We start from the raw sequence: 27,407 nt of genomic DNA on the forward strand, positions 1-27,407 counted from the left end.
ATATCTGCTAAGACCATCATAAGAAGGGCAGCACTCAGTATGGGAGGCGCAGTGAGTCCCACCAGTTCCCATTGCTTTAAAGCCACCTGTAGCTCTACTCTAGAGGCTGACAAGGAATACGGCTACACCCTTAATAAAATAGCACTCACTGGTACCATTTTAAAATAAACTCTTGATTGAAGAATCTAAACTAACACCTCACTTTACCTCTTCCTATCACTAACACAGGCAAAGAGAATGACTGGAGTGGGAGGGAAGGGAGGAGCTATATATACAGCTCTGCTGTGGTGCTCTTTGCCTCGTGCTGACCAGGAGGAGTAATCCCACAAGGATGAAATCTGTGGACTCATCGTGTCTTTAAAAAGAAACCTTGCCCTTGCAACCATCCCCCGTGAAGCAGGAATGCCACCGACAAGAGACCAATGTCGAGCACCTTCAGAGGATAGCATTCTGATCTAGCCTTCCAGCTAGTCACGGACCCCAGAAACAAGGGGACAGTGAGGACAATCTACCCACAGAACACTGCAGGACTCTATACCCCTCAGGATAAACCATATGTGGTTGCGGGTGCCACTTAAGCAGCAATCCCTAAACCGCATGAGAAAGGTCATTAGGACCTATAGATCGCCAAACTACACTGTCAGATGTCCTTAAAAGGAACAAAATAATTCCCAAAGGGAAACCAGATCACCGAAGGTGACCTGTCCCCAAGGAGAAACAGAGATAGTCCAGAAGGTCGCAAAACCAGAGACCCCCAACGGAACAAGTCCTAAAAAGACAAATTCCAAAGCCTCCAAAAGGCTAAAAGCCACCCTGACGGGCGGACAAAAAGACGCTAGGGCCTCTATCCTTCGCACCACTTGGAAGAAATACTCCAGATCCCCAAAAAGCAGGAACAACGGAGAGAGACACAGCATTTTCGCTGACCAGTCCTCAGAGATAGTTATAAAAAATCGAAACACTCCCACTCGGACCCGAGAGTCCTGGTAAATGCTTAACTAGAAGCAAAATAACACAAACATTATTGTGAGAAATTGGCGCCCCTACCAACTAGGCCGATAGTCGCCATGTGTCTGAAAAGTCGCGTGACAGCAGAACTGAATCCAAGCAGGGCCAGCCCGCAACAGGGTTACCACTGCCAAGCAGACTATTCTACTCTCAGAGAGAGGCAGAAAATATTTAACAGATTAACATGGAACTAACGTGTTCCTAACAACTTCAATAAACGTAAAACCACGAGCATCGATCCCAGAAAAAAAAGTTCACACAGGAACTATTATAAGGAAAACAAAAATCATCCTACCGGACAAAATTAAAACAGGCAACCCGAAAGTTAACGCCCAAAAAATGAACAGAAGGCCTGCAGTACCCGCCTAATGGAAAACCTGTTCTACAAAACTGGGAAGGATCTCAATAACAAGACGTAGACGAGATTATACCATTCCACCCATGTCTAACAAGGTTGTCTCATTCAAAGAAAAAGCTACGAGTCCCATAACCCATAAGGGTAGGGTCCCCCAGTAACCAGAAAAAGTGTCTGAGGAAGACACTAAGGCGAGCCCGCCTGTAATGAAAAACACAGCACTCTGGAAAGGTTACTCCCTCAGGGAGCTGCCTATGTCCTCCCAGGGCCGAGAGACCCGGGATAATCGGGCACAAGCACAATCGCGAACAAACATCTGGGCTCGACTTGATGCAGTCGAGCCAGCATCAAAAGGATGTAGAAACGAAAATGCGCCACCACTTCCGGGGAGAACAGACTCCCATCCGAGGAGGGAAAGACATAACTTGGGTTACCCGCATGTGTAGTATTAGAAAGGAGCGGTAGGAAACTCGCCTCCCGGAGGACAGGGCCATCCAAGGCGGAAGGCTCAGCAGTCTCTTGAATCCCCGAGCTCGAGGAACAAGGAGCTCTAGAATGGCCTGAGGAACATAACTGATGGACCCGTGTCCAAGGGTCCGATTCACACTCATTACAGGACGAGGAGTCTGACCCAGAAAGTTGACCCGCTTCAACATCAGTATCTTCCATAGTTGGATACTTAAAGTGGACTATAAAACCAAAATAAAAACGGCACCAGACACCCCCAATGACTGGGGCACTCACCACCTCCTGATAACATGACCGCAGCAGACTATTACTCAGACGCCACACAGACAGGAATGCAGAAATGGGAGACACGGTCGTAAAACGCCCGGTCACCAGGTAAACCATACAGTCCAAAATAAAAAGCGTGCCCAACCGTAGGGTCGCGTCACTTTGAAAGCCTATATGTTCCAAGCCATGAGCCAGAAAAACACTACACATAAGCAGGTTAAATCACATAATAAAAACATGATTTAAAGAAAAAAAAACCCTGTTCAATAATCCCACTCAGGAGATATTAACCCTTGATTCTAAGATAAGATAATTTTACCTAACAAATGCGTTACAGTGCAATCAGAGAAGGTAAATGAAACAATCCTACCAGAATCCACACCGTGGAACAGGAACACGGCCCATCATGTGTGACAAATAGTAGCATCACCTCTGCCATGGACTTGAGAGGACAGCAGGTAGCAAAGCAAAGTTCGACAATGCCAAGTGCTGAGAGGGAGCTGAAAAATACGAGCCGGGATGGTGTCACAGGGGAAGCTCCCACTGCATCTCCGGTCTCTCACTTTCGCCCAAGCCTTCACACGAGAGACTGAAAGGACTACTTAAAACTCCCGTTTCTTGTTGAAGAGTAGCACCCTCCATAAGAAACATTAATATAGAAAAAATAAAATAATAAAAAGAAAAAACTTCTGACAACTTCCTGGGACAAAAGGCAAAGAATGGCTGGGGGATGAGGGAAGTGGGAGGAGTATTTAAGCCTTTGGCTGGGGTGTCTTTGCATCCTCCTGGTGGCCAGGTTCTTATTTCCCAAACGTAATGAATGCAGCTGTGGACTCTTTCCATTTAAGAAGAAAACGTGCATGTAGTGTATTTGTGAGATGTGAACATATGTGAGGGAGAAACGTGCCCTAGTGAAGGGCTCAAAAAACTCTGGCATTTTCATTGGACATGTCAGAGATAATGATTTATTGCTGCGAGGGGGGCTGGCGGGGGATTGTGGCGAACATAGTGGTAAATTATAGATTATCTTTATATTTTACATAGACTACATAAGACGAAAATAGGATTGGAAATTGATTCAGTGACAAACTAATGGTTAGTAAACGATGTTAGAATAGTGTTTACGATTCCTTTAAGGCTCTTATAATTTTTAATGTAAGCAGTGCAACGGAACTCGCATGCTTTTCTCTTTAGTGGCACAGTTAGTTTTTTTCCCCCTCTGTAGCGCTCACGTGATCACGCTCTGCTCTTCCGCTCTACAGCCTTCATTATACTACCGGCTTGGATAGTGGAGCTTAATTTCAGCTTCTTATTGTCGGATAAGGTGTTTGACTATATAGATTGTCTTTTTTTGGCTCTAATACTTATTGCAGCATTTTCATCCGGGTTACTAGTGGGACCTCCTGGTCACCGGAGTGGTAAGTCTCCTCGGCTAGGCTGAGGTTATAGCGGTGCAACTTTTTTGAGGGTTTTTCTTTACTAGACTCATTTTACTTTTGCTAAATTAAGTTTTATTTAGTTAGTTTTACTCTGCAATTTAGTGCAGCAGTCTATTGCTCTATATACGTTGGGTTTTATTTTCAGTTTATTTTGTACCCATCTTTTTCATATTTGATTACTGTGGGAAGCTTTATTAGCATCATGGACTCTTATGAAAATTTAGCTTTATCTTTTGGGAAGTGTTTGTATTGCTTGGAGGCTCAAATTATTCCTCATGTGCAGTTTTGTTCCACATGCTTAAATAAAATGTTAATGTAAAAAAATAAAGATTCCTTCTCAGAGCCATCTGTCTCCCAGGATAATGTTGTCCGTGCCATGCCTCAACTTTCTCTTCAAATGTCCAAAGATTTAGCAGTTTCACAAGCAGTGCCCTGCGGTTCCTCTCAATCTGTTCCTGGGGCAGTATGTTTACCAGGTGATTTTGCTGCGCTATTGACTTCTGTAGTCTCTGCAGCTTTGAGTGCCTTACCTATTGCTGGTAAGAGAAAGAGAAAATCCAAGAACATATCTAAATCTAGTAGTTCTGATCCCGCCCAGGCTGCCTTAGTCAGTCTATCCCAGTTATCTGAGGAGGATCACTCCTCTGTGGCTTCTGAGGGGGAGATCTCTGATTCGGAATCTGCTGTGGCTAGTACAGCAGACTCAGGAGGAGGTAAATTTTAGCTTTAAGCTTGACCACCTCCGTTTACTTTTAAAAGAGGTTCTAGCTACTTTGGAGGACTGAGTCTAAAACAGACTCCTAAAAAGGCTAATAAGCTTAACAGAGTATTTGATGTCAAACCCAAATCTGTGGAAATATTTCCTATTCCAGATTGCATGTCTGACATTATAGCTCAGGAATAGGAGAAGCCGGGGGTTCCTTTTACCCCTGTCTCCTGTTTTTAAAAAGATGTTTCCTGTTGCGAACTGTGCAAGATCTTTGGCTCACTATTCCTAAAGTAGAGGATAGTTCCTCTTTTAAGGACCCTATGGATAAGAAACTGGAAGGTTACTTAAGAAAGATGTTCCTACACCAGGGTCTACAATGGCAACCTGTGGCTAGTATTGCAACAGTTGCTGAAGCGGCCTCTTATTGGTGTGATTCCTTGTCCGATTTGATTTCAGAAGAAACAACAATAGAGGAGATCCAGGATAGGATTAAGGCTTCAAAGCGGGTTAATACTTTTATCTGTGATGCCAGCATGCAAGTTGTTCGCCTGGGGGCAAAGGTTTCTAGCTTTGCCATTCTATCTCGCAGAGCCCTGTGGCTAACATCTTGGCCTGCTGATGTAACATCCAAGTCTAAGCTTCTGTCTCTGCCTTTTAAGGGCAAAACTTTATTTGGTCATGGTCTGGCTCAAATCATTTCCACGGTTACTGGTGGAAAGGGAGCCTTTTTGCCAGATTACAAGAAGAGTAGAACTAAGGGTCGCCAGAAACCTAATTTCCGTTCCTTTCGCAACTTCAAGGGACATAAATCCTTCTCTTCTTCCAAACAGGAGCAATCCAAAACCTCCTGGAGATCTACCCAACCTTGGAATAAGGGTAGGCAATCCAAGAAGCCTTCTTCTGAGTCTAAATCAGCATGAAGGGTCCACCCGCGATCCAGCCAGGGATCAGGTGGGGGGCAGGCTTTACTTCTTTCAGCAGGCTTGAATTTGCGATGTCCCAGATTCTTGGGCAGTGGAAGTAGTCTCCCAGGGATACAGAATATAATTCAAATCTTGTCCTCCCAGAGGCAGATTTCTCCTATCAAGATTATCTGCAAAGCAGTTAAAGAGAGAGGCATTCTTAAACTGTGTAAAGGACCTCGCTTATCTAGGAGTAATTATTCCAGTTCCTCTGGCAGAATAAGGTCAAGGATTTTATTCCAACCCATTTGTGGTTCCCAAGGAGGAGAGAACTTTTCGTCCCATTTTAGTCCCATCAAATGTCTCAACACATTTCTCAAGGTTCTGTCCTTCAAAATGGAGACTATTCGTTCTATTCTCCCTTTGGTTCAGGAGGGTCAATTCATGACTACCATCGACCTGAAAGGAACATTTCAAATTTCTGAGGTTTGCCTTTCTGCACAAACACTCAATTTGTAGCCCTTCCTTTCGGCCTTGCCACTGCCCTTCAAATTTTTACAAAGGTTCTAGGGGCTCTTCTGGCAGTGGCCAGATCTCAGGGAATAGTGTTGGCTCTGTACCTGGACGATATCTTGGTTCAGGCTCCATCTTTTTATTTAGCAAGATCTCATACGGATTCTCTGTTGTCGATTCTCCGCTCCCAAGGGTGGAAGGTGAATCTGGAAAAGTGTTCCTTAGTGCCAAATATGTATGTTTTTTGGGGGATGATCATAGACTCAATCTCCATGAAGATTTTCTTGACGGAGGTCAGAAAAACCAAGCTTCTTGCTGCTTGTCACTTCAGTCCTCTGTACGTCCGTCAGTGGCTCGGTGTATGGAAGTAATTGGTCTAATGGTGGCTTCCATGGAAATTATTCCTTTTGCTCGTTTCCATCTGAAACCTCTACAGTTATGCATGCTCAGACAATGGAACGGAGACCACTCGGACCTCTCTCAGAGGATATTCTTGGAAAACCAGACGAGAGACTCTCTGTCCTGGTGTATTTCCCAGGATCATCTGTCCCAAGGCATATGCTTCCTGAGCCCATCTTGGGAGATTGTGACCACAATCGGGCTGGGTAGCAGTTAGGGATTCCTTACAAGCTCAGGGACTTTGGACTCAGGAGGAGTGTTCCCTCCCAATAAATATCCTAGAGTTGAGAGCAATCTTCAATGCACTGACAGCTTGGCCTCAACTGAGTTTGGTCTGGTTTATCAGATTCCAATCGGACAACATCCCTTCATTGGCATATATCAACCACCAACTTGGAGCTCCTTAGCTATGAAGGAGGTGACTTGCATACTTCAGTGGGGGGGTCTTTCTGCTATCCACATCCCAGGAGTGGACAACTGGGAAGCGGATTAACTGAGCAGGCGGACTTTTCATCCAGGGTAATGGGCCCTTCATCCAGAAATATTCTCAATGATAACTCTCAGGTGGGGAGTTCCGGAGTTGGATCTGATGGCGTCTTGTCTAAACGCCAAGTTTCCAAAAAAATGAGTCAAGGTCAAGAGATTTGCAAGCAGCACTGATCAACACTCTGGCGGTTCCTTCAAACTTTGGTCTTGTGTACCTGTTTTCTCTGTTTGTCCTTATTCCTTGAGAGATAGCTTGTATAAAACAGGAGAGTGTGTCAGTGATTCTAATAGCCCCAGCCTGGCCTCGCATAATCGGGTTCGTGAATCTGGTGAAGATGTCGTCCCTTCCCCCTTGGAAGTTGCCTCTGAGGAAGGACCTTCTACTTCAGGGTCCTTTCCTAGATTCAGGGAGAACCAGATAGGGGCCATGATTGCAAGCTACTTCTTGGAGTATACATAAAAAGAAAAACACTTAACCTGGGAATGAACAATAGTATAATAGCTTCTTCTATGGCTAATTACCACCCAAGAAGCAGCCTCTTTTTGCTTAACATATGCCTTTCACCAAGAAGAACTTTCCTGTAGTGTATCCATCTGATCCTGACTTAACAATGCAGTCCAGTCCCGCAAACACAAGCAATCCTTCTCTGAACAAGAGAAACGGCAAAACCCCAGACGTACAATTCGGCCTATTGTGGGCTTTGTCAGTGAGGTGCAGCCATATCCCTCTAGGCACACTGAGCAAGGAGAACCTAGGAGTACCTGACTGGCATCATGGTGCAGGCTCCCTCTAGGAGAACCTAATGGGGGCCAGGGTCGAAGTTTCTTGTTAGGGGGGCACAATGGGGCTATGGTGAAGGTTTCTTGTAGGGGGAAATGAGAGGGGCCATGGTGTAGGTTTCTTATAGGGGGGCATGATGGGGGACATGGTGTAGGTCTCTTGTAGGGGGACACAATGGAGGTCATGGTGTAGGTCTCTTGTAGGGGGACAAGATGGGGGTCATGGTGTAGGTCTCTTGTAGGGGGACACGATGGGGGTCATGGTGTAGGTCTCTTGTAGGGGGACAAGATGGGGGTCATGGTGTAGGTCTCTTGTAGGGGGACACGATGGGGGTCATGGTGTAGGTCTCTTGTAGTGGGACACGATGGGGGTCATGGTGTAGGTCTCTTGTAGGGGGACACGATGGGGGTCATGGTGTAGGTTTCTTGTAGGGGGGACACAATGGGGGTCATGGTGTAGGTTTCTTGTAGGGGGACACAATGGGGGCCATGGTGTAGGTTCCTTGTAGGAAGACATGATGGGAGCCATGGTGTAGGTTCCTTGCAGAAGGACATGCTAGGGGCCATGGTGTAGGTTCCTTATAAAAGAAACTGATGTGGGAAACGTTGAGTTTCCACGAAGAACTAAATGAAAGTCTTGGAGGAGGCTTCTTGTAGAACCTGATGGTGGAAGTGTCTAGTGGGAGACTCAAAAGGAGACCTTGATGAAGATTTATTTTAGGAGAACCTGATAGGGGCCATGGTGGATGTTAATTGTAAGAGAAAAGGAGGAGCTGTTGGTGAAAGTCAAAGAAGATAACAGATGGGGCGGATGAATCCTCTGAAGGTCGATAGCTCCCCCCAACTTGATATAAATAAAAAAAAATCTGAGGTGCCATTACCAGGCTTGGTGTGCATTAGATATGTAATGTCATTTGTTTATTACCAGCCAGTACTGGTTTAAGGCCTTGTGGGTTACAGGACAAAAGCCAATAAATCAGCAATACACACATTTAATATAGCCTCATTTACACAGAAACATGGAATAAGGTCCATGTGCCCCTGTGCCAGACTTCTTGACTCATATAGACACCTAAAATTTGGGTTATCTGCATTATACACCTTGAGGTGACAAAAGTGATGCAATTACATCTACCAAAGATGGCACCATGTTGTCTTACCTTGATTGTCTTCACCAGGTTGGCAGTGCTGTTTGCTACTTCTTTTGCTGACTGAACAAATTGCCTCTTGGCAACTGGGTTGGAGGTGTGGGTGGAGGCCAAGCGGCAAGCATTGCAGAGTCCGGAGGTGTGTTTTGCCACAATAGTGGCAGCTGAAAGTACCTAGAAGAAAACAAAATCCATAAGTATACAATAACGGTGGGGGCAAGGTGCCAGACACACTTGGACCAACATTTACCTGTGACTGGGTGCAAGCCGGGTCTCCCAAGTTCTGACATGCCATTTGTATGGCCTGATTAGCTCTGGCAAACTGTGTGGGATCTACAAGGCCCTGCTGGCCAGCTCGACTGTTGGGGTCAGACACACCTACCAGATATGCTGCCTGTAAGGAAAGCAAATGCAGTGAGGGCAGTGACAGCATGCCATTAGTGCAGGGAAATAATGAGCCTATTTGTATCTTACCTGCGCTGCTGCCTCAGTCAAACCACACAGTGCCTTAGATGCAGCACTCACAGATTCACCAAACTCAGGCAGGTTGCTCATCTTAGCATGCTGAGAGATACCAGCCATTGATTCTCCAAGGACCTGACAACAAATCACAATGTCACAATATAACAGTGTACAAGACACATACACCCACCAGACAGGAGACATACAAGTTGCACGCTCCCACACAAGGCACAAGACACGGAGCAATGCACGCTCACAACTAGGCATTACGGCACACACAAGGCACAAGACATGGAGCAATGCACGCTCACAACTAGGCATTACGGCACACACAAGGCACAAGACATGGAGCGATGCACGCTCACAACTAGGCATTACGGCACACACAAGGCACAAGACATGGAGCAATGCACGCTCACAACTAGGCATTACGGCACACACAAGGCACAAGACATGGAGCAATGCACGCTCACAACTAGGCATTACGGCACACACAAGGCACAAGACATGGAGCGATGCACGCTCACAACTAGGCATTACGGCACACACAAGGCACAAGACACGGAGCGATGCACGCTCACAACTAGGCATTACGGCACACACAAGGCACAAGACATGGAGCGATGCACGCTCACAACTAGGCATTACGGCACACACAAGGCACAAGACATGGAGCGATGCACGCTCACAACTAGGCATTACGGCACACACAAGGCACAAGACACGGAGCAATGCACGCTCACACACACAGGGCATGAAGCCCACTGTGTCACACACACAGGGCATGAAGCCCACTGTGTCACACACACAGGGCATGAAGCCCACTGTGTCACACACACAGGGCATGAAGCCCACTGTGTCACACACACAGGGCATGAAGCCCACTGTGTCACACACACAGGGCATGAAGCCCACTGTGTCACACACACAGGTCATGAAGCCCACTGTGTCACACACACAGGGCATGAAGCCCACTGTGTCACACACACAGGGCATGAAGCCCACTGTGTCACACACACAGGGCATGAAGCCCACTGTGTCACACACACAGGGCATGAAGCCCACTGTGTCACACACACAGGGCATGAAGCCCACTGTGTCACACACACAGGGCATGAAGCCCACTGTGTCACACACACAGGGCATGAAGCCCACTGTGTCACACACACAGGGCATGAAGCGCACTGTGTCACACACACAGGGCATGAAGCGCACTGTGTCACACACACAGGGCATGAAGCCCACTGTGTCACACACACAGGGCATGAAGCCCACTGTGTCACACACACAGGGCATGAAGCCCACTGTGTCACACACACAGGGCATGAAGCCCACTGTGTCACACACACAGGGCATGAAGCCCACTGTGTCACACACACAGGGCATGAAGCCCACTGTGTCACACACACAGGGCATGAAGCCCACTGTGTCACACACAGGGCATGAAGCCCACTGTGTCACACACACAGGGCATGAAGCGCACTGTGTCACACACACAGGGCATGAAGCGCACTGTGTCACACACACAGGGCATGAAGCGCACTGTGTCACACACACAGGGCATGAAGGCCACTGTGTCACACACACAGGGCATGAAGGCCACTGTGTCACACACACAGGGCATGAAGCCTACTGTGTCACACACACAGGGCATGAAGCGCACTATGTCACACACACACAGGGCATGAAGCGCACTATGTCACACACACACAGGGCATGAAGCGCACTATGTCACACACAGGGCATGAAGCGCACTATGTCACACACACAGGGCATGAAGCGCACTATGTCACAAACACAGGGCATGAAGCGCACTATGTCACACACACAGGGCATGAAGCGCACTATGTCACACACACACAGGGCATGAAGCGCACTATGTCACACACAGGGCATGAAGCGCACTATGTCACACACACAGGGCATGAAGCGCAGTATGTCACACACACACGGCATGAAGCGCACTATGTCACACACACACGGCATGAAGCGCACTATGTTACACACACACACACACGGCATGAAGCGCACTATGTCACACACACACGGCATGAATGTCACACACATAGGGCATGAAGCGCACTATGTCACACACACACGGCATGAAGCGCACTATGTTACACACACACACGGCATGAATGTCACACACACACGGCATGAATGTCACACACACAGGGCATGAAGCGCACTATGTTACACACACACACACACGGCATGAAGCGCATTATGTTACACACACACACACACGGCATGAAGCGCACTATGTTACACACACACACACACGGCATGAAGCGCACTATGTTACACACACACGGCATGAAGCGCACTATGTTACACACACACACGGCATGAAGCGCACTATGTCACACACACACACACACACACACGGCATGAAGCGCACTATGTCACACACACACAGGGCATGAAGCGCACTATGTCACACACACACGGCATGAAGCGCACTATGTTACACACACACACAGGGCATGAAGCGCACTATGTCACACACACACAGGGCATGAAGCGCACTATGTTACACACACACACGGGGCATGAAGCGCACTATGTCACACACACACATGGCATGAAGCGCACTATGTCACACACACACGGCATGAAGCGCACTATGTTACACACACACATGGCATGAAGCGCACTATGTCACACACACACGGCATGAAGCGCACTATGTTACACACACAGGGCATGAAGCGCACTATGTCACACACACACATGGCATGAAGCGCACTATGTCACACACACACGGCATGAAGCGCACTATGTTACACACACATAGGGCATGAAGCGCACTATGTTACACACACACACATGGCATGAAGCGCACTATGTTACACACACACACATGGCATGAAGCGCACTATGTCACACACACACGGCATGAAGCGCACTATGTTACACACACATAGGGCATGAAGCGCACTATGTTACACACACACACATGGCATGAAGCGCACTATGTCACACACACACGGCATGAAGCGCACTATGTTACACACACACGGCATGAAGCGCACTATGTCACACACACAGGGCATGAAGCGCACTATGTTACACACACACACGGCATGAAGCGCACTATGTTACACACACACACATGGCATGAAGCGCACTATGTCACACACACAAAGCATGAAGCGCACTATGTTACACACACACACGGCATGAATGTCACATACATAGGGCATGAAGCGCACTATGTCACACACACAGGGCATGAAGCGCACTATGTCACACACACACGGCATGAAGCGCACTATGTCACACACACGGCATGAAGCGCACTATGTTACACACACACACGGCATGAAGCGCACTATGTTACACACACACACGGCATGAAGCGCACTATGTTACACACACACACACACGGCATGAATGTCACACACACAGGGCATGAAGCGCACTATGTTACACACACACACATGGCATGAAGCGCACTATGTCACACACACACGGCATGAAGCGCACTATGTTACACACACACACACGGCATGAAGCGCACTATGTTACACACACACACACGGCATGAAGCGCACTATGTCACACACACACACACGGCATGAAGCGCACTATGTTACACACACACACACGGCATGAAGCGCACTATGTTACACACACACACACACGGCATGAAGCGCACTATGTCACACACACACACACGGCATGAAGCGCACTATGTTACACACACACAGGGCATGAAGCGCACTATGTCACACACACACACGGCATGAAGCGCACTATGTTACACACACACACACGGCATGAATGTCACACACATAGGGCATGAAGCGCACTATGTCACACACACACACATGGCATGAAGCGCACTATGTCACACACACACGGCATGAAGCGCACTATGTTACACACACACACACACGGCATGAATGTCACACACACAGGGCATGAAGCGCACTATGTTACACACACACGGCATGAAGCGCACTATGTTACACACACACACACGGCATGAAACGCACTATGTTACTCACACACACGGCATGAAGCGCACTATGTCACACACACAGGGCATGAAGCGCACTATGTTACACACACACGGCATCAAGCGCACTATGTTACACACACACGGCATCAAGCGCACTATGTCACACACACACACACGGCATGAAGCGCACTATGTCACACACACACGGCATGAAGCGCACTATGTCACACACACACACACGGCATGAAGCGCACTATGTCACACACACACACGGCATGAAGCGCACTATGTTACACACACACACGGCATGAATGTCACACACACAGGGCATGAAGCGCACTATGTCACACACACAGGGCATGAAGCGCACTATGTCACACACACACGGCATGAAGCGCACTATGTCACACACACACGGCATGAAGCGCACTATGTCACACACACAGGGCATGAAGCGCACTATGTCACACACACACGGCATGAAGCGCACTATGTCACACACACACGGCATGAAGCGCACTATGTTACACACACACGGCATGAATGTCACACACACAGGGCATGAAGCGCACTATGTCACACACACACGGCATGAAGCGCACTATGTTACACACACACGGCATGAATGTCACACACACAGGGCATGAAGCGCACTATGTTACACACACACGGCATGAATGTCACACACACAGGGCATGAAGCGCACTATGTTACACACACACACACACACGGCATGAATGTCACACACACAGGGCATGAAGCGCACTATGTCACACACACACGGCATGAAGCGCACTATGTCACACACACACACGGCATGAAGCGCACTATGTCACACACACACGGCATGAAGCGCACTATGTCACACACACACGGCATGAAGCGCACTATGTCACACACACACGGCATGAAGCGCACTATGTCACACACACACGGCATGAAGCGCACTATGTTACACACACACGGCATGAAGCACACTATGTCACACACACACGGCATGAAGCGCACTATGTCACACACACACGGCATGAAGCGCACTATGTTACACACACACACGGCATGAAGCGCACTATGTTACACACACACACACGGCATGAATGTCACACACACAGGGCATGAAGCGCACTGTCACACACACACACGGCATGAAGCGTACTATGTTACACACACACACACGGCATGAATGTCACACACACAGGGCATGAAGCGCACTGTCACACACACACGGCATGAAGCGCACTATGTCACACACGGCATGAAGCGCACTATGTTACACACACACACACGGCATGAATGTCACACACACAGGGCATGAAGCGCACTATGTCACACACACACGGCATGAAGCGCACTATGTCACACACACACGGCATGAAGCGCACTATTTCACACACACACGGCATGAAGCGCACTATGTCACACACACACGGCATGAAGCGCACTATGTCACACACACACACACGGCATGAATGTCACACACACACGGCATGAAGCGCACTATGTCACACACACACGGCATGAAGCGCACTATGTCACACACACACAGGGCATGAAGCGCACTATGTTACACACACACACACACGGCATGAATGTCACACACACAGGGCATGAAGCGCACTATGTCACACACACACACACGGCATGAATGTCACACACACAGGGCATGAAGCGCACTATGTCACACACACACGGCATGAAGCGCACTATGTCACACACACACGGCATGAAGCGCACTATGTTACACACACACGGCATGAATGTCACACACACAGGGCATGAAGCGCACTATGTTACACACACACGGCATGAATGTCACACACACACGGCATGAAGCGCACTATGTTACACACACACGGCATGAATGTCACACACACAGGGCATGAAGCGCACTATGTCACACACACACGGCATGAAGCGCACTATGTCACACACACACACGGCATGAAGCGCACTATGTCACACACACACGGCATGAAGCGCACTATGTCACACACGGCATGAAGCGCACTATGTTACACACACACACGGCATGAATGTCACACACACAGGGCATGAAGCGCACTATGTCACACACACACGGCATGAAGCGCACTATGTCACACACACACGGCATGAAGCGCACTATGTTACACACACACACACACACACGGCATGAATGTCACACACACAGGGCATGAAGCGCACTATGTCACACACACACGGCATGAAGCGCACTATGTTACACACACACGGCATGAAGCGCACTATGTCACACACACACACACGGCATGAAGCGCACTATGTTACACACACACACACGGCATGAATGTCACACACACAGGGCATGAAGCGCACTATGTCACACACACACGGCATGAAGCGCACTATGTTACACACACACGGCATGAATGTCACACACACAGGGCATGAAGCGCACTATGTTACACACACACGGCATGAAGCGCACTATGTTACACACACACGGCATGAATGTCACACACACAGGGCATGAAGCGCACTATGTCACACACACACACACACGGCATGAATGTCACACACACAGGGCATGAAGCGCACTATGTTACACACACACACGGCATGAATGTCACACACACAGGGCATGAAGCGCACTATGTCACACACACGGCATGAAGCGCACTATGTCACACACACACGGCATGAAGCGCACTATGTCACACACACACGGCATGAAGCGCACTATGTCACACACACACACGGCATGAAGCGTACTATGTTACACACACACACACGGCATGAATGTCACACACACAGGGCATGAAGCGCACTGTCACACACACACGGCATGAAGCGCACTATGTCACACACGGCATGAAGCGCACTATGTTACACACACACACACGGCATGAATGTCACACACACAGGGCATGAAGCGCACTATGTCACACACACACGGCATGAAGCGCACTATGTCACACACACACGGCATGAAGCGCACTATTTCACACACACACGGCATGAAGCGCACTATGTCACACACACACGGCATGAAGCGCACTATGTCACACACACACACACGGCATGAATGTCACACACACACGGCATGAAGCGCACTATGTCACACACACACGGCATGAAGCGCACTATGTCACACACACACAGGGCATGAAGCGCACTATGTTACACACACACACACACGGCATGAATGTCACACACACAGGGCATGAAGCGCACTATGTCACACACACACACACGGCATGAATGTCACACACACAGGGCATGAAGCGCACTATGTCACACACACACGGCATGAAGCGCACTATGTCACACACACACGGCATGAAGCGCACTATGTTACACACACACGGCATGAATGTCACACACACAGGGCATGAAGCGCACTATGTTACACACACACGGCATGAATGTCACACACACAGGGCATGAAGCGCACTATGTTACACACACACACACACACGGCATGAATGTCACACACACAGGGCATGAAGCGCACTATGTCACACACACACGGCATGAAGCGCACTATGTCACACACACACACGGCATGAAGCGCACTATGTCACACACACACGGCATGAAGCGCACTATGTCACACACGGCATGAAGCGCACTATGTTACACACACACACGGCATGAATGTCACACACACAGGGCATGAAGCGCACTATGTCACACACACACGGCATGAAGCGCACTATGTCACACACACACGGCATGAAGCGCACTATTTCACACACACACGGCATGAAGCGCACTATGTCACACACACACGGCATGAAGCGCACTATGTCACACACACACACACGGCATGAATGTCACACACACACGGCATGAAGCGCACTATGTCACACACACACGGCATGAAGCGCACTATGTCACACACACACAGGGCATGAAGCGCACTATGTTACACACACACACACACGGCATGAATGTCACACACACAGGGCATGAAGCGCACTATGTCACACACACACACACGGCATGAATGTCACACACACAGGGCATGAAGCGCACTATGTCACACACACACGGCATGAAGCGCACTATGTCACACACACACGGCATGAAGCGCACTATGTTACACACACACGGCATGAATGTCACACACACAGGGCATGAAGCGCACTATGTTACACACACACGGCATGAATGTCACACACACAGGGCATGAAGCGCACTATGTTACACACACACACACACACGGCATGAATGTCACACACACAGGGCATGAAGCGCACTATGTCACACACACACGGCATGAAGCGCACTATGTCACACACACACACGGCATGAAGCGCACTATGTCACACACACACGGCATGAAGCGCACTATGTCACACACGGCATGAAGCGCACTATGTTACACACACACACGGCATGAATGTCACACACACAGGGCATGAAGCGCACTATGTCACACACACACGGCATGAAGCGCACTATGTCACACACACACGGCATGAAGCGCACTATGTTACACACACACACACACACACGGCATGAATGTCACACACACAGGGCATGAAGCGCACTATGTCACACACACACGGCATGAAGCGCACTATGTTACACACACACGGCATGAAGCGCACTATGTCACACACACACACACGGCATGAAGCGCACTATGTTACACACACACACACGGCATGAATGTCACACACACAGGGCATGAAGCGCACTATGTCACACACACACGGCATGAAGCGCACTATGTTACACACACACGGCATGAATGTCACACACACAGGGCATGAAGCGCACTATGTTACACACACACGGCATGAAGCGCACTATGTTACACACACACGGCATGAATGTCACACACACAGGGCATGAAGCGCACTATGTCACACACACACACACACACACACGGCATGAAGCGCACTATGTTACACACACACACACACGGCATGAATGTCACACACACAGGGCATGAAGCGCACTATGTCACACACACGGCATGAAGCGCACTATGTCACACACACACGGCATGAAGCGCACTATGTCACACACACACGGCATGAAGCGCACTATGTCACACACACACACGGCATGAAGCGCACTATGTCACACACACCCGGCATGAAGCGCACTATGTCACACACACACAGGGCATGAAGCGCACTATGTTACACACACGCGGCATGAAGCGCAACTATGTCACACACACCCGGCATGAAGCGCACTATGTCACACACACACAGGGCATGAAGCGCACTATGTCACACACACGCGGCATGAAGCGCACTATGTCACACACACACGGCATGAAGCGCACTATGTCACACACACCCGGCATGAAGCGCACTATGTCACCCACACACAGGGCATGAAGCGCACTATGTTACACACACGCGGCATGAAGCGCACTATGTCACACACACACCGGCATGAAGCGCACTATGTCACACACACACGGCATGAAGCGCACTATGTCACACACACCACGGCATGAAGCGCACTATGTCACCACAACACGGCATGAAGCGCACTCAATGTCACACACACACTCGGCATGAAGCGCACTATGTCACACACACCACAGGGCATGAAGCGCACTATGTTACACACACACACAGGGCATGAAGCGCACTATGTTACACACACGCGGCATGAAGCGCACTATGTCACACACACACGGCATGAAGCGCACTATGTCACACACACACGGCATGAAGCGCACTATGTTACAACACACACGGCATGAAGCGCACTATGTCACACACACACAGGGCATGAAGCGCACTATGTTAACACACACACACACGGCATGAAGCGCACTATGTCACACACACACAGGCATGAAGCGCACTATGTCACACACACACGGCATGAAGCGCACTATGTTACACACACACACGGCATGAAGCGCACTATGTCACACACACACGGCATGAAGCGCACTATGTCACACACACACGGCATGAAGCGCACTATGTCACACACACACGGCATGAAGCGCACTATGTTCACACACACACGGCATGAAGCGCACTATGTCACACACACACACGGCATGAAGCGCACTATGTCACACACACACGGCATGAAGCGCACTATGTTACACACACACACACGGCATGAAGCGCACTATGTCACACACACACGGCATGAAGCGCACTATGTCACACACACACGGCATGAAGCGCACTATGTTACACACACACGGGCATGAAGCGCACTATGTCACACACACACGGCATGAAGCGCACTATGTCACACACACACGGCATGAAGCGCACTATGTCACACACACACACGGCATGAAGCGCACTATGTCACACACAACAGGGCATGAAGCGCACTATGTCACACACACACACGGCATGAAGCGCACTATGTTACACACACACAGGGCATGAAGCGCACTATGTCACACACACACAGGGCATGAAGCACACTATGTCACACACACACAGGGCATGAAGCGCACTATGTCACACACACACAGGGCATGAAGCGCACTATGTCACACACACACGGCATGAAGCGCACTATGTTACACACACACACACACGGCATGAAGCGCACTATGTCACACACACACACACGGCATGAAGCGCACTATGTACAACACACACTGGCATGAAGCGCACTATGTACACACACACACAGACGCATGAAGCCGCACTATGTCACTCACACAGGCATGAAGCGCACTATGTCTACACACACACCGGCATGAAGCCGCACTATGTCACACAACACACAGGGCATGAAGCGCACTATTTTCACACATACACACGGGCATTGAAGCGCACTATGTCACTACTACACACACGGCATGATGCGGCACTATTGTTCACACACACACGGCATTGAAGCGCACTATGTCACACACACACGGCGATGATGAGCGCACTATGTTACACACCCACACGCATGAGCCACTGTTGTCCACACACACACGGGCATGAAGCGCACTATTTCACACACACACGGCCGGAAGCGCACTATGTCACACACACACAGGGCATGAAGCGCACTATGTCCACACACACAGGGCAATGAAGCGCACTATGTCACAACAACCACGGCATGAAGCGCACTATGTACTCACACACACACACCACTCACGGCATGAATAGTCACACAACACGCATGGGAAGCGCACTATGTCACACACACACGGCATGAAGCACACTATGTTACACACACACACGGCATGAATGTCACACACACGGCATGAAGCGCACTATGTCACACACACGGCATGAAGCGCACTATGTTACACACACACGGCATGAAGCACACTATGTCACACACACACACAGGGCATGAAGCGCACTATGTCACACACACACAGGGCATGAAGCGCACTATGTTACACACACACGGCATGAAGCGCACTATGTCACACACACGGCATGAGGCGCACTATGTCACACACACGGCATGAAGCGCACTATGTCACACACACACAGGGCATGAAGCGCACTATGTCACACACACACACACACGGCATGAAGCGCACTATGTTACACACACACGGCATGAATCGCACTATGTCACACACACACACACACGGCATGAAGCGCACTATGTTACACACACACGGCATGAAGCGCACTATGTTACACACACAGGGCATGAAGCGCACTATGTCACACACACACGGCATGAAGCGCACTATGTGACACACACACACGGCCAGAATGTCACACACCCACACACGGGCATGAAGCGCACTATGTCACCACACACACGGGCTATGAAGCGCACTATTGTCACACACTACACAGGCATGATCCACTATGTACACACACACAGCGCACGCATGATCACACACACACGGCTATGAGCGCACTATGTCACACACACACGGCATGTAAGCGCTACTATGTTACTCACACACACGGCTAATGAATGTCACACACACTGGGCATGAAGCGCCCTAATGTCACACACACAGCACGGCATATGAGGCGCTACTATGTCACACTCAGGCCACGGCAGTGAAGCAGCACATATGTTACACACACCACAGGCACTGTCTGTCTCACACAGGGATGAGCGCACTATGTCACACACACACAGGCATGCAGGCACTATGGTCACACGCACCGGCATGGAAGCGCACTATGTCACAGCACACACGGCATGAAGCGACTATGTTACCTACTACGGGCATGAGCGCACTACTGTCACACACACACGGCATGAAGCGCACTATGTTACACACACACGGATGAAGCGCAACTATGTCACACACACACGGCATGAAGCCGCACTATGTCACACACACACGGCATGAAGCGCACCTATGTCACACACACACGGCATGAAGCGCACTATGTAACACACACACGGCATGAATGTCACACACACAGGCGCATGAAGCGCACTATTTACACACACAACGGCATGAAGCGCACTATGTCACACACACACACGGCATGAAGCGCCCTATGTCACACACACGGCACACAGCGCATGAAAGTCACACACACACGGCATGAAGCGCACCTATGTCAACACACACACACGGCATGAATGTCACACACACACGGCATGAAGCGCACTATGTCACACACACACGGCATGAAGCGCACTATGTCACACACACACAGGGCATGAAGCGCACTATGTTACACACACACACACACGGCATGAATGTCACACACACAGGGCATGAAGCGCACTATGTCACACACACACACACGGCATGAATGTCACACACACAGGGCATGAAGCGCACTATGTCACACACACACGGCATGAAGCGCACTATGTCACACACACACGGCATGAAGCGCACTATGTTACACACACACGGCATGAATGTCACACACACAGGGCATGAAGCGCACTATGTTACACACACACGGCATGAATGTCACACACACACGGCATGAAGCGCACTATGTTACACACACACACACACACGGCATGAATGTCACACACACAGGGCATGAAGCGCACTATGTCACACACACACGGCATGAAGCGCACTATGTCACACACACACACGGCATGAAGCGCACTATGTCACACACACACGGCATGAAGCGCACTATGTCACACACGGCATGAAGCGCACTATGTTACACACACACACGGCATGAATGTCACACACACAGGGCATGAAGCGCACTATGTCACACACACACGGCATGAAGCGCACTATGTCACACACACACGGCATGAAGCGCACTATGTTACACACACACACACACACACGGCATGAATGTCACACACACAGGGCATGAAGCGCACTATGTCACACACACACGGCATGAAGCGCACTATGTTACACACACACGGCATGAAGCGCACTATGTCACACACACACACACGGCATGAAGCGCACTATGTTACACACACACACACGGCATGAATGTCACACACACAGGGCATGAAGCGCACTATGTCACACACACACGGCATGAAGCGCACTATGTTACACACACACGGCATGAATGTCACACACACAGGGCATGAAGCGCACTATGTTACACACACACGGCATGAAGCGCACTATGTTACACACACACGGCATGAATGTCACACACACAGGGCATGAAGCGCACTATGTCACACACACACACACACGGCATGAATGTCACACACACAGGGCATGAAGCGCACTATGTTACACACACACACACACGGCATGAATGTCACACACACAGGGCATGAAGCGCACTATGTCACACACACGGCATGAAGCGCACTATGTCACACACACACGGCATGAAGCGCACTATGTCACACACACACGGCATGAAGCGCACTATGTCACACACACACACGGCATGAAGCGCACTATGTCACACACACCCGGCATGAAGCGCACTATGTCACACACACACAGGGCATGAAGCGCACTATGTTACACACACGCGGCATGAAGCGCACTATGTCACACACACCCGGCATGAAGCGCACTATGTCACACACACACAGGGCATGAAGCGCACTATGTTACACACACGCGGCATGAAGCGCACTATGTCACACACACACGGCATGAAGCGCACTATGTCACACACACCCGGCATGAAGCGCACTATGTCACACACACACAGGGCATGAAGCGCACTATGTTACACACACGCGGCATGAAGCGCACTATGTCACACACACACGGCATGAAGCGCACTATGTCACACACACACGGCATGAAGCGCACTATGTCACACACACACGGCATGAAGCGCACTATGTCACACACACACGGCATGAAGCGCACTATGTCACACACACACACGGCATGAAGCGCACTATGTCACACACACACAGGGCATGAAGCGCACTATGTTACACACACACACAGGGCATGAAGCGCACTATGTTACACACACGCGGCATGAAGCGCACTATGTCACACACACACGGCATGAAGCGCACTATGTCACACACACACGGCATGAAGCGCACTATGTTACACACACACGGCATGAAGCGCACTATGTCACACACACACAGGGCATGAAGCGCACTATGTTACACACACACACACACGGCATGAAGCGCACTATGTTACACACACACGGCATGAAGCGCACTATGTCACACACACACGGCATGAAGCGCACTATGTTACACACACACAGGGCATGAAGCGCACTATGTCACACACACACAGGGCATGAAGCGCACTATGTCACACACACACGGCATGAAGCGCACTATGTCACACACACACGGCATGAAGCGCACTATGTCACACACACACGGCATGAAGCGCACTATGTTACACACACACGGCATGAAGCGCACTATGTCACACACACACAGGGCATGAAGCGCACTATGTTACACACACACACACACGGCATGAAGCGCACTATGTTACACACACACGGCATGAAGCGCACTATGTCACACACACACGGCATGAAGCGCACTATGTTACACACACACAGGGCATGAAGCGCACTATGTCACACACACAGGGCATGAAGCGCACTATGTCACACACACACGGCATGAAGCACACTATGTTACACACACACGGCATGAAGCGCACTATGTCACACACACACACGGCATGAAGCGCACTATGTCACACACACACGGCATGAAGCGCACTATGTCACACACACACACGGCATGAAGCGCACTATGTCACACACACACGGCATGAATGTCACACACACAGGGCATGAAGCGCACTATGTCACACACACACGGCATGAAGCGCACTATGTCACACACACACGGCATGAAGCGCACTATGTCACACACACACGGCATGAAGCGCACTATGTCACACACACACACGGCATGAAGCGCACTATGTCACACACACACGGCATGAAGCGCACTATGTCACACACACACGGCATGAAGCGCACTATGTCACACACACACGGCATGAAGCGCACTATGTCACACACGGCATGAAGCGCACTATGTTACACACACACACGGCATGAATGTCACACACACAGGGCATGAAGCGCACTATGTCACACACACACGGCATGAAGCGCACTATGTTACACACACACGGCATGAAGCGCACTATGTCACACACACACACAGGGCATGAAGCGCACTATGTTACACACACACACACGGCATGAATGTCACACACACAGGACATGAAGCGCACGATGTCACACACACACGGCATGAAGCGCACTATGTTACACACACACGGCATGAAGCGCACTATGTTACACACACACGGCATGAAGCGCACTATGTTACACACACACACACGGCATGAAGCGCACTATGTTACACACACACACACGGCATGAATGTCACACACACAGGGCATGAAGCGCACTATGTTACACACACACGGCATGAATGTCACACACACAGGGCATGAAGCGCACTATGTCACACACACACGGCATGAAGCGCACTATGTTACACACACACACACACACGGCATGAATGTCACACACACAGGGCATGAAGCGCACTATGTCACACACACACGGCATGAAGCGCACTATGTCACACACACACACGGCATGAAGCGCACTATGTCACACACACACACGGCATGAAGCGCACTATGTCACACACACACGGCATGAAGCGCACTATGTCACACACACACGGCATGAAGCGCACTATGTTACACACACACGGCATGAAGCGCACTATGTTACACACACACGGCATGAAGCGCACTATGTCACACACACACAGGGCATGAAGCGCACTATGTTACACACACACACACACGGCATGAAGCGCACTATGTTACACACACACACACGGCATGAAGCGCACTATGTCACACACACGGCATGAAGCGCACTATGTCACACACACACAGGGCATGAAGCGCACTATGTCACACACACACGGCATGAAGCACACTATGTTACACACACACACACACGGCATGAAGCGCACTATGTCACACACACACACGGCATGAAGCGCACTATGTCACACACACACGGCATGAAGCGCACTATGTCACACACACACGGCATGAAGCGCACTATGTCACACACACACGGCATGAAGCGCACTATGTCACACACACACGGCATGAAGCGCACTATGTTACACACACACGGCATGAATCGCACTATGTCACACACACACGGCATGAATCGCACTATGTCACACACACACGGCATGAATCGCACTATGTCACACACACACGGCATGAAGCGCACTATGTCACACACACACGGCATGAAGCGCACTATGTCACACACACACGGCATGAAGCGCACTATGTCACACACACACGGCATGAAGCGCACTATGTCACACACACACGGCATGAAGCGCACTATGTCACACACACACGGCATGAAGCGCACTATGTCACACACACACGGCATGAAGCGCACTATGTTACACACACACGGCATGAAGCGCACTATGTCACACACACACAGGGCATGAAGCGCACTATGTCACACACACACAGGGCATGAAGCGCACTATGTCACACACACACGGCATGAAGCGCACTATGTTACACACACACACACACGGCATGAATGTCACACACGGCATGAAGCGCACTATGTCACACACACGGCATGAAGCGCACTATGTTACACACACACGGCATGAAGCGCACTATGTCACACACACACAGGGCATGAAGCGCACTATGTTACACACACATGGCATGAAGCGCACTATGTCACACACACGGCATGAAGCGCACTATGTCACACACACGGCATGAAGCGCACTATGTTACACACACACGGCATGAAGCGCACTATGTCACACACACACAGGGCATGAAGCGCACTATTTTACACACACACGGCATGAAGCGCACTATGTCACACACACACACACACGGCATGAAGCGCACTATGTTACACACACACGGCATGAAGCGCACTATGTCACACACACACGGCATGAAGCGCACTATGTTACACACACACACACACACGGCATGAATGTCACACACACAGGGCATGAAGCGCACTATGTCACACACACACGGCATGAAGCGCACTATGTCACACACACACGGCATGAAGCGCACTATGTCACACACACACGGCATGAAGCGCACTATGTCACACACACACGGCATGAAGCGCACTATGTCACACACACACACACGGCATGAATGTCACACACACACGGCATGAAGCGCACTATTTCACACACACACGGCATGAAGCGCACTATGTCACACACACACACGGCATGAAGCGCCCTATGTCACACACACACACACGGCATGAATGTCACACACACACGGCATGAAGCGCACTATGTCACACACACACACGGCATGAATGTCACACACACACGGCATGAAGCGCACTATGTCACACACACACGGCATGAAGCGCACTATGTCACACACACACACGGCATGAAGCGCCCTATGTCACACACACACACACGGCATGAATGTCACACACACACGGCATGAAGCGCACTATGTCACACACACACACGGCATGAATGTCACACACACACGGCATGAAGCGCACTATGTCACACACACACGGCATGAAGCGCACTATGTCACACACACACGGCATGAAGCGCACTATGTCACACACACACACGGCATGAATGTCACACACACACGGCATGAAGCGCACTATGTCACACACACACACACACGGCATGAATGTCACACACACACGGCATGAAGCGCACTATATCACACACACACACGGCATGAAGCGCACTATGTTACACACACGGCATGAATGTCACACACACGGCATGAAGCGCACTATGTTACACACACACGGCATGAAGCGCACTATTTCACACACACACGGCATGAAGCGCACTATGTCACACACACACACACGGCATGAATGTCACACACACACGGCATGAAGCGCACTATGTTACACACACACACACACACGGCATGAATGTCACACACACAGGGCATGAAGCGCACTATGTTACACACACACGGCATGAAGCACACTATGTTACACACACACGGCATGAATGTCACACACACACGGCATTAAGCGCACTATGTTACACACACACGGCATGAAGCACACTATGTTACACACACACAGCATGAAGCGCACTATGTCACACACACACGGCATGAAGCGCACTATGTCACACACACACGGCAT

General features: G+C 49.9%; 1 protein-coding gene across 1 annotated transcript in view; it reads right to left on the bottom strand.

Moving 5' to 3' along the window:
• The window catches only part of TLN1 (talin 1), a gene marked incomplete in the record, with an annotated part of 895,533 nt that overhangs the window by 288,682 nt on the left and 579,444 nt on the right, over nucleotides 1-27,407 (bottom strand). The window contains 3 exon segments of the mRNA XM_053700951.1: nucleotides 8,487-8,648; nucleotides 8,725-8,868; nucleotides 8,949-9,071. Coding sequence (XP_053556926.1) covers nucleotides 8,487-8,648; nucleotides 8,725-8,868; nucleotides 8,949-9,071 — 429 coding nt within the window.

The sequence above is a fragment of the Bombina bombina genome, chromosome 2 (genome assembly GCF_027579735.1).
Source record: "Bombina bombina isolate aBomBom1 chromosome 2, aBomBom1.pri, whole genome shotgun sequence".
NCBI classification, from domain to species: Eukaryota; Metazoa; Chordata; class Amphibia; order Anura; family Bombinatoridae; genus Bombina; species Bombina bombina.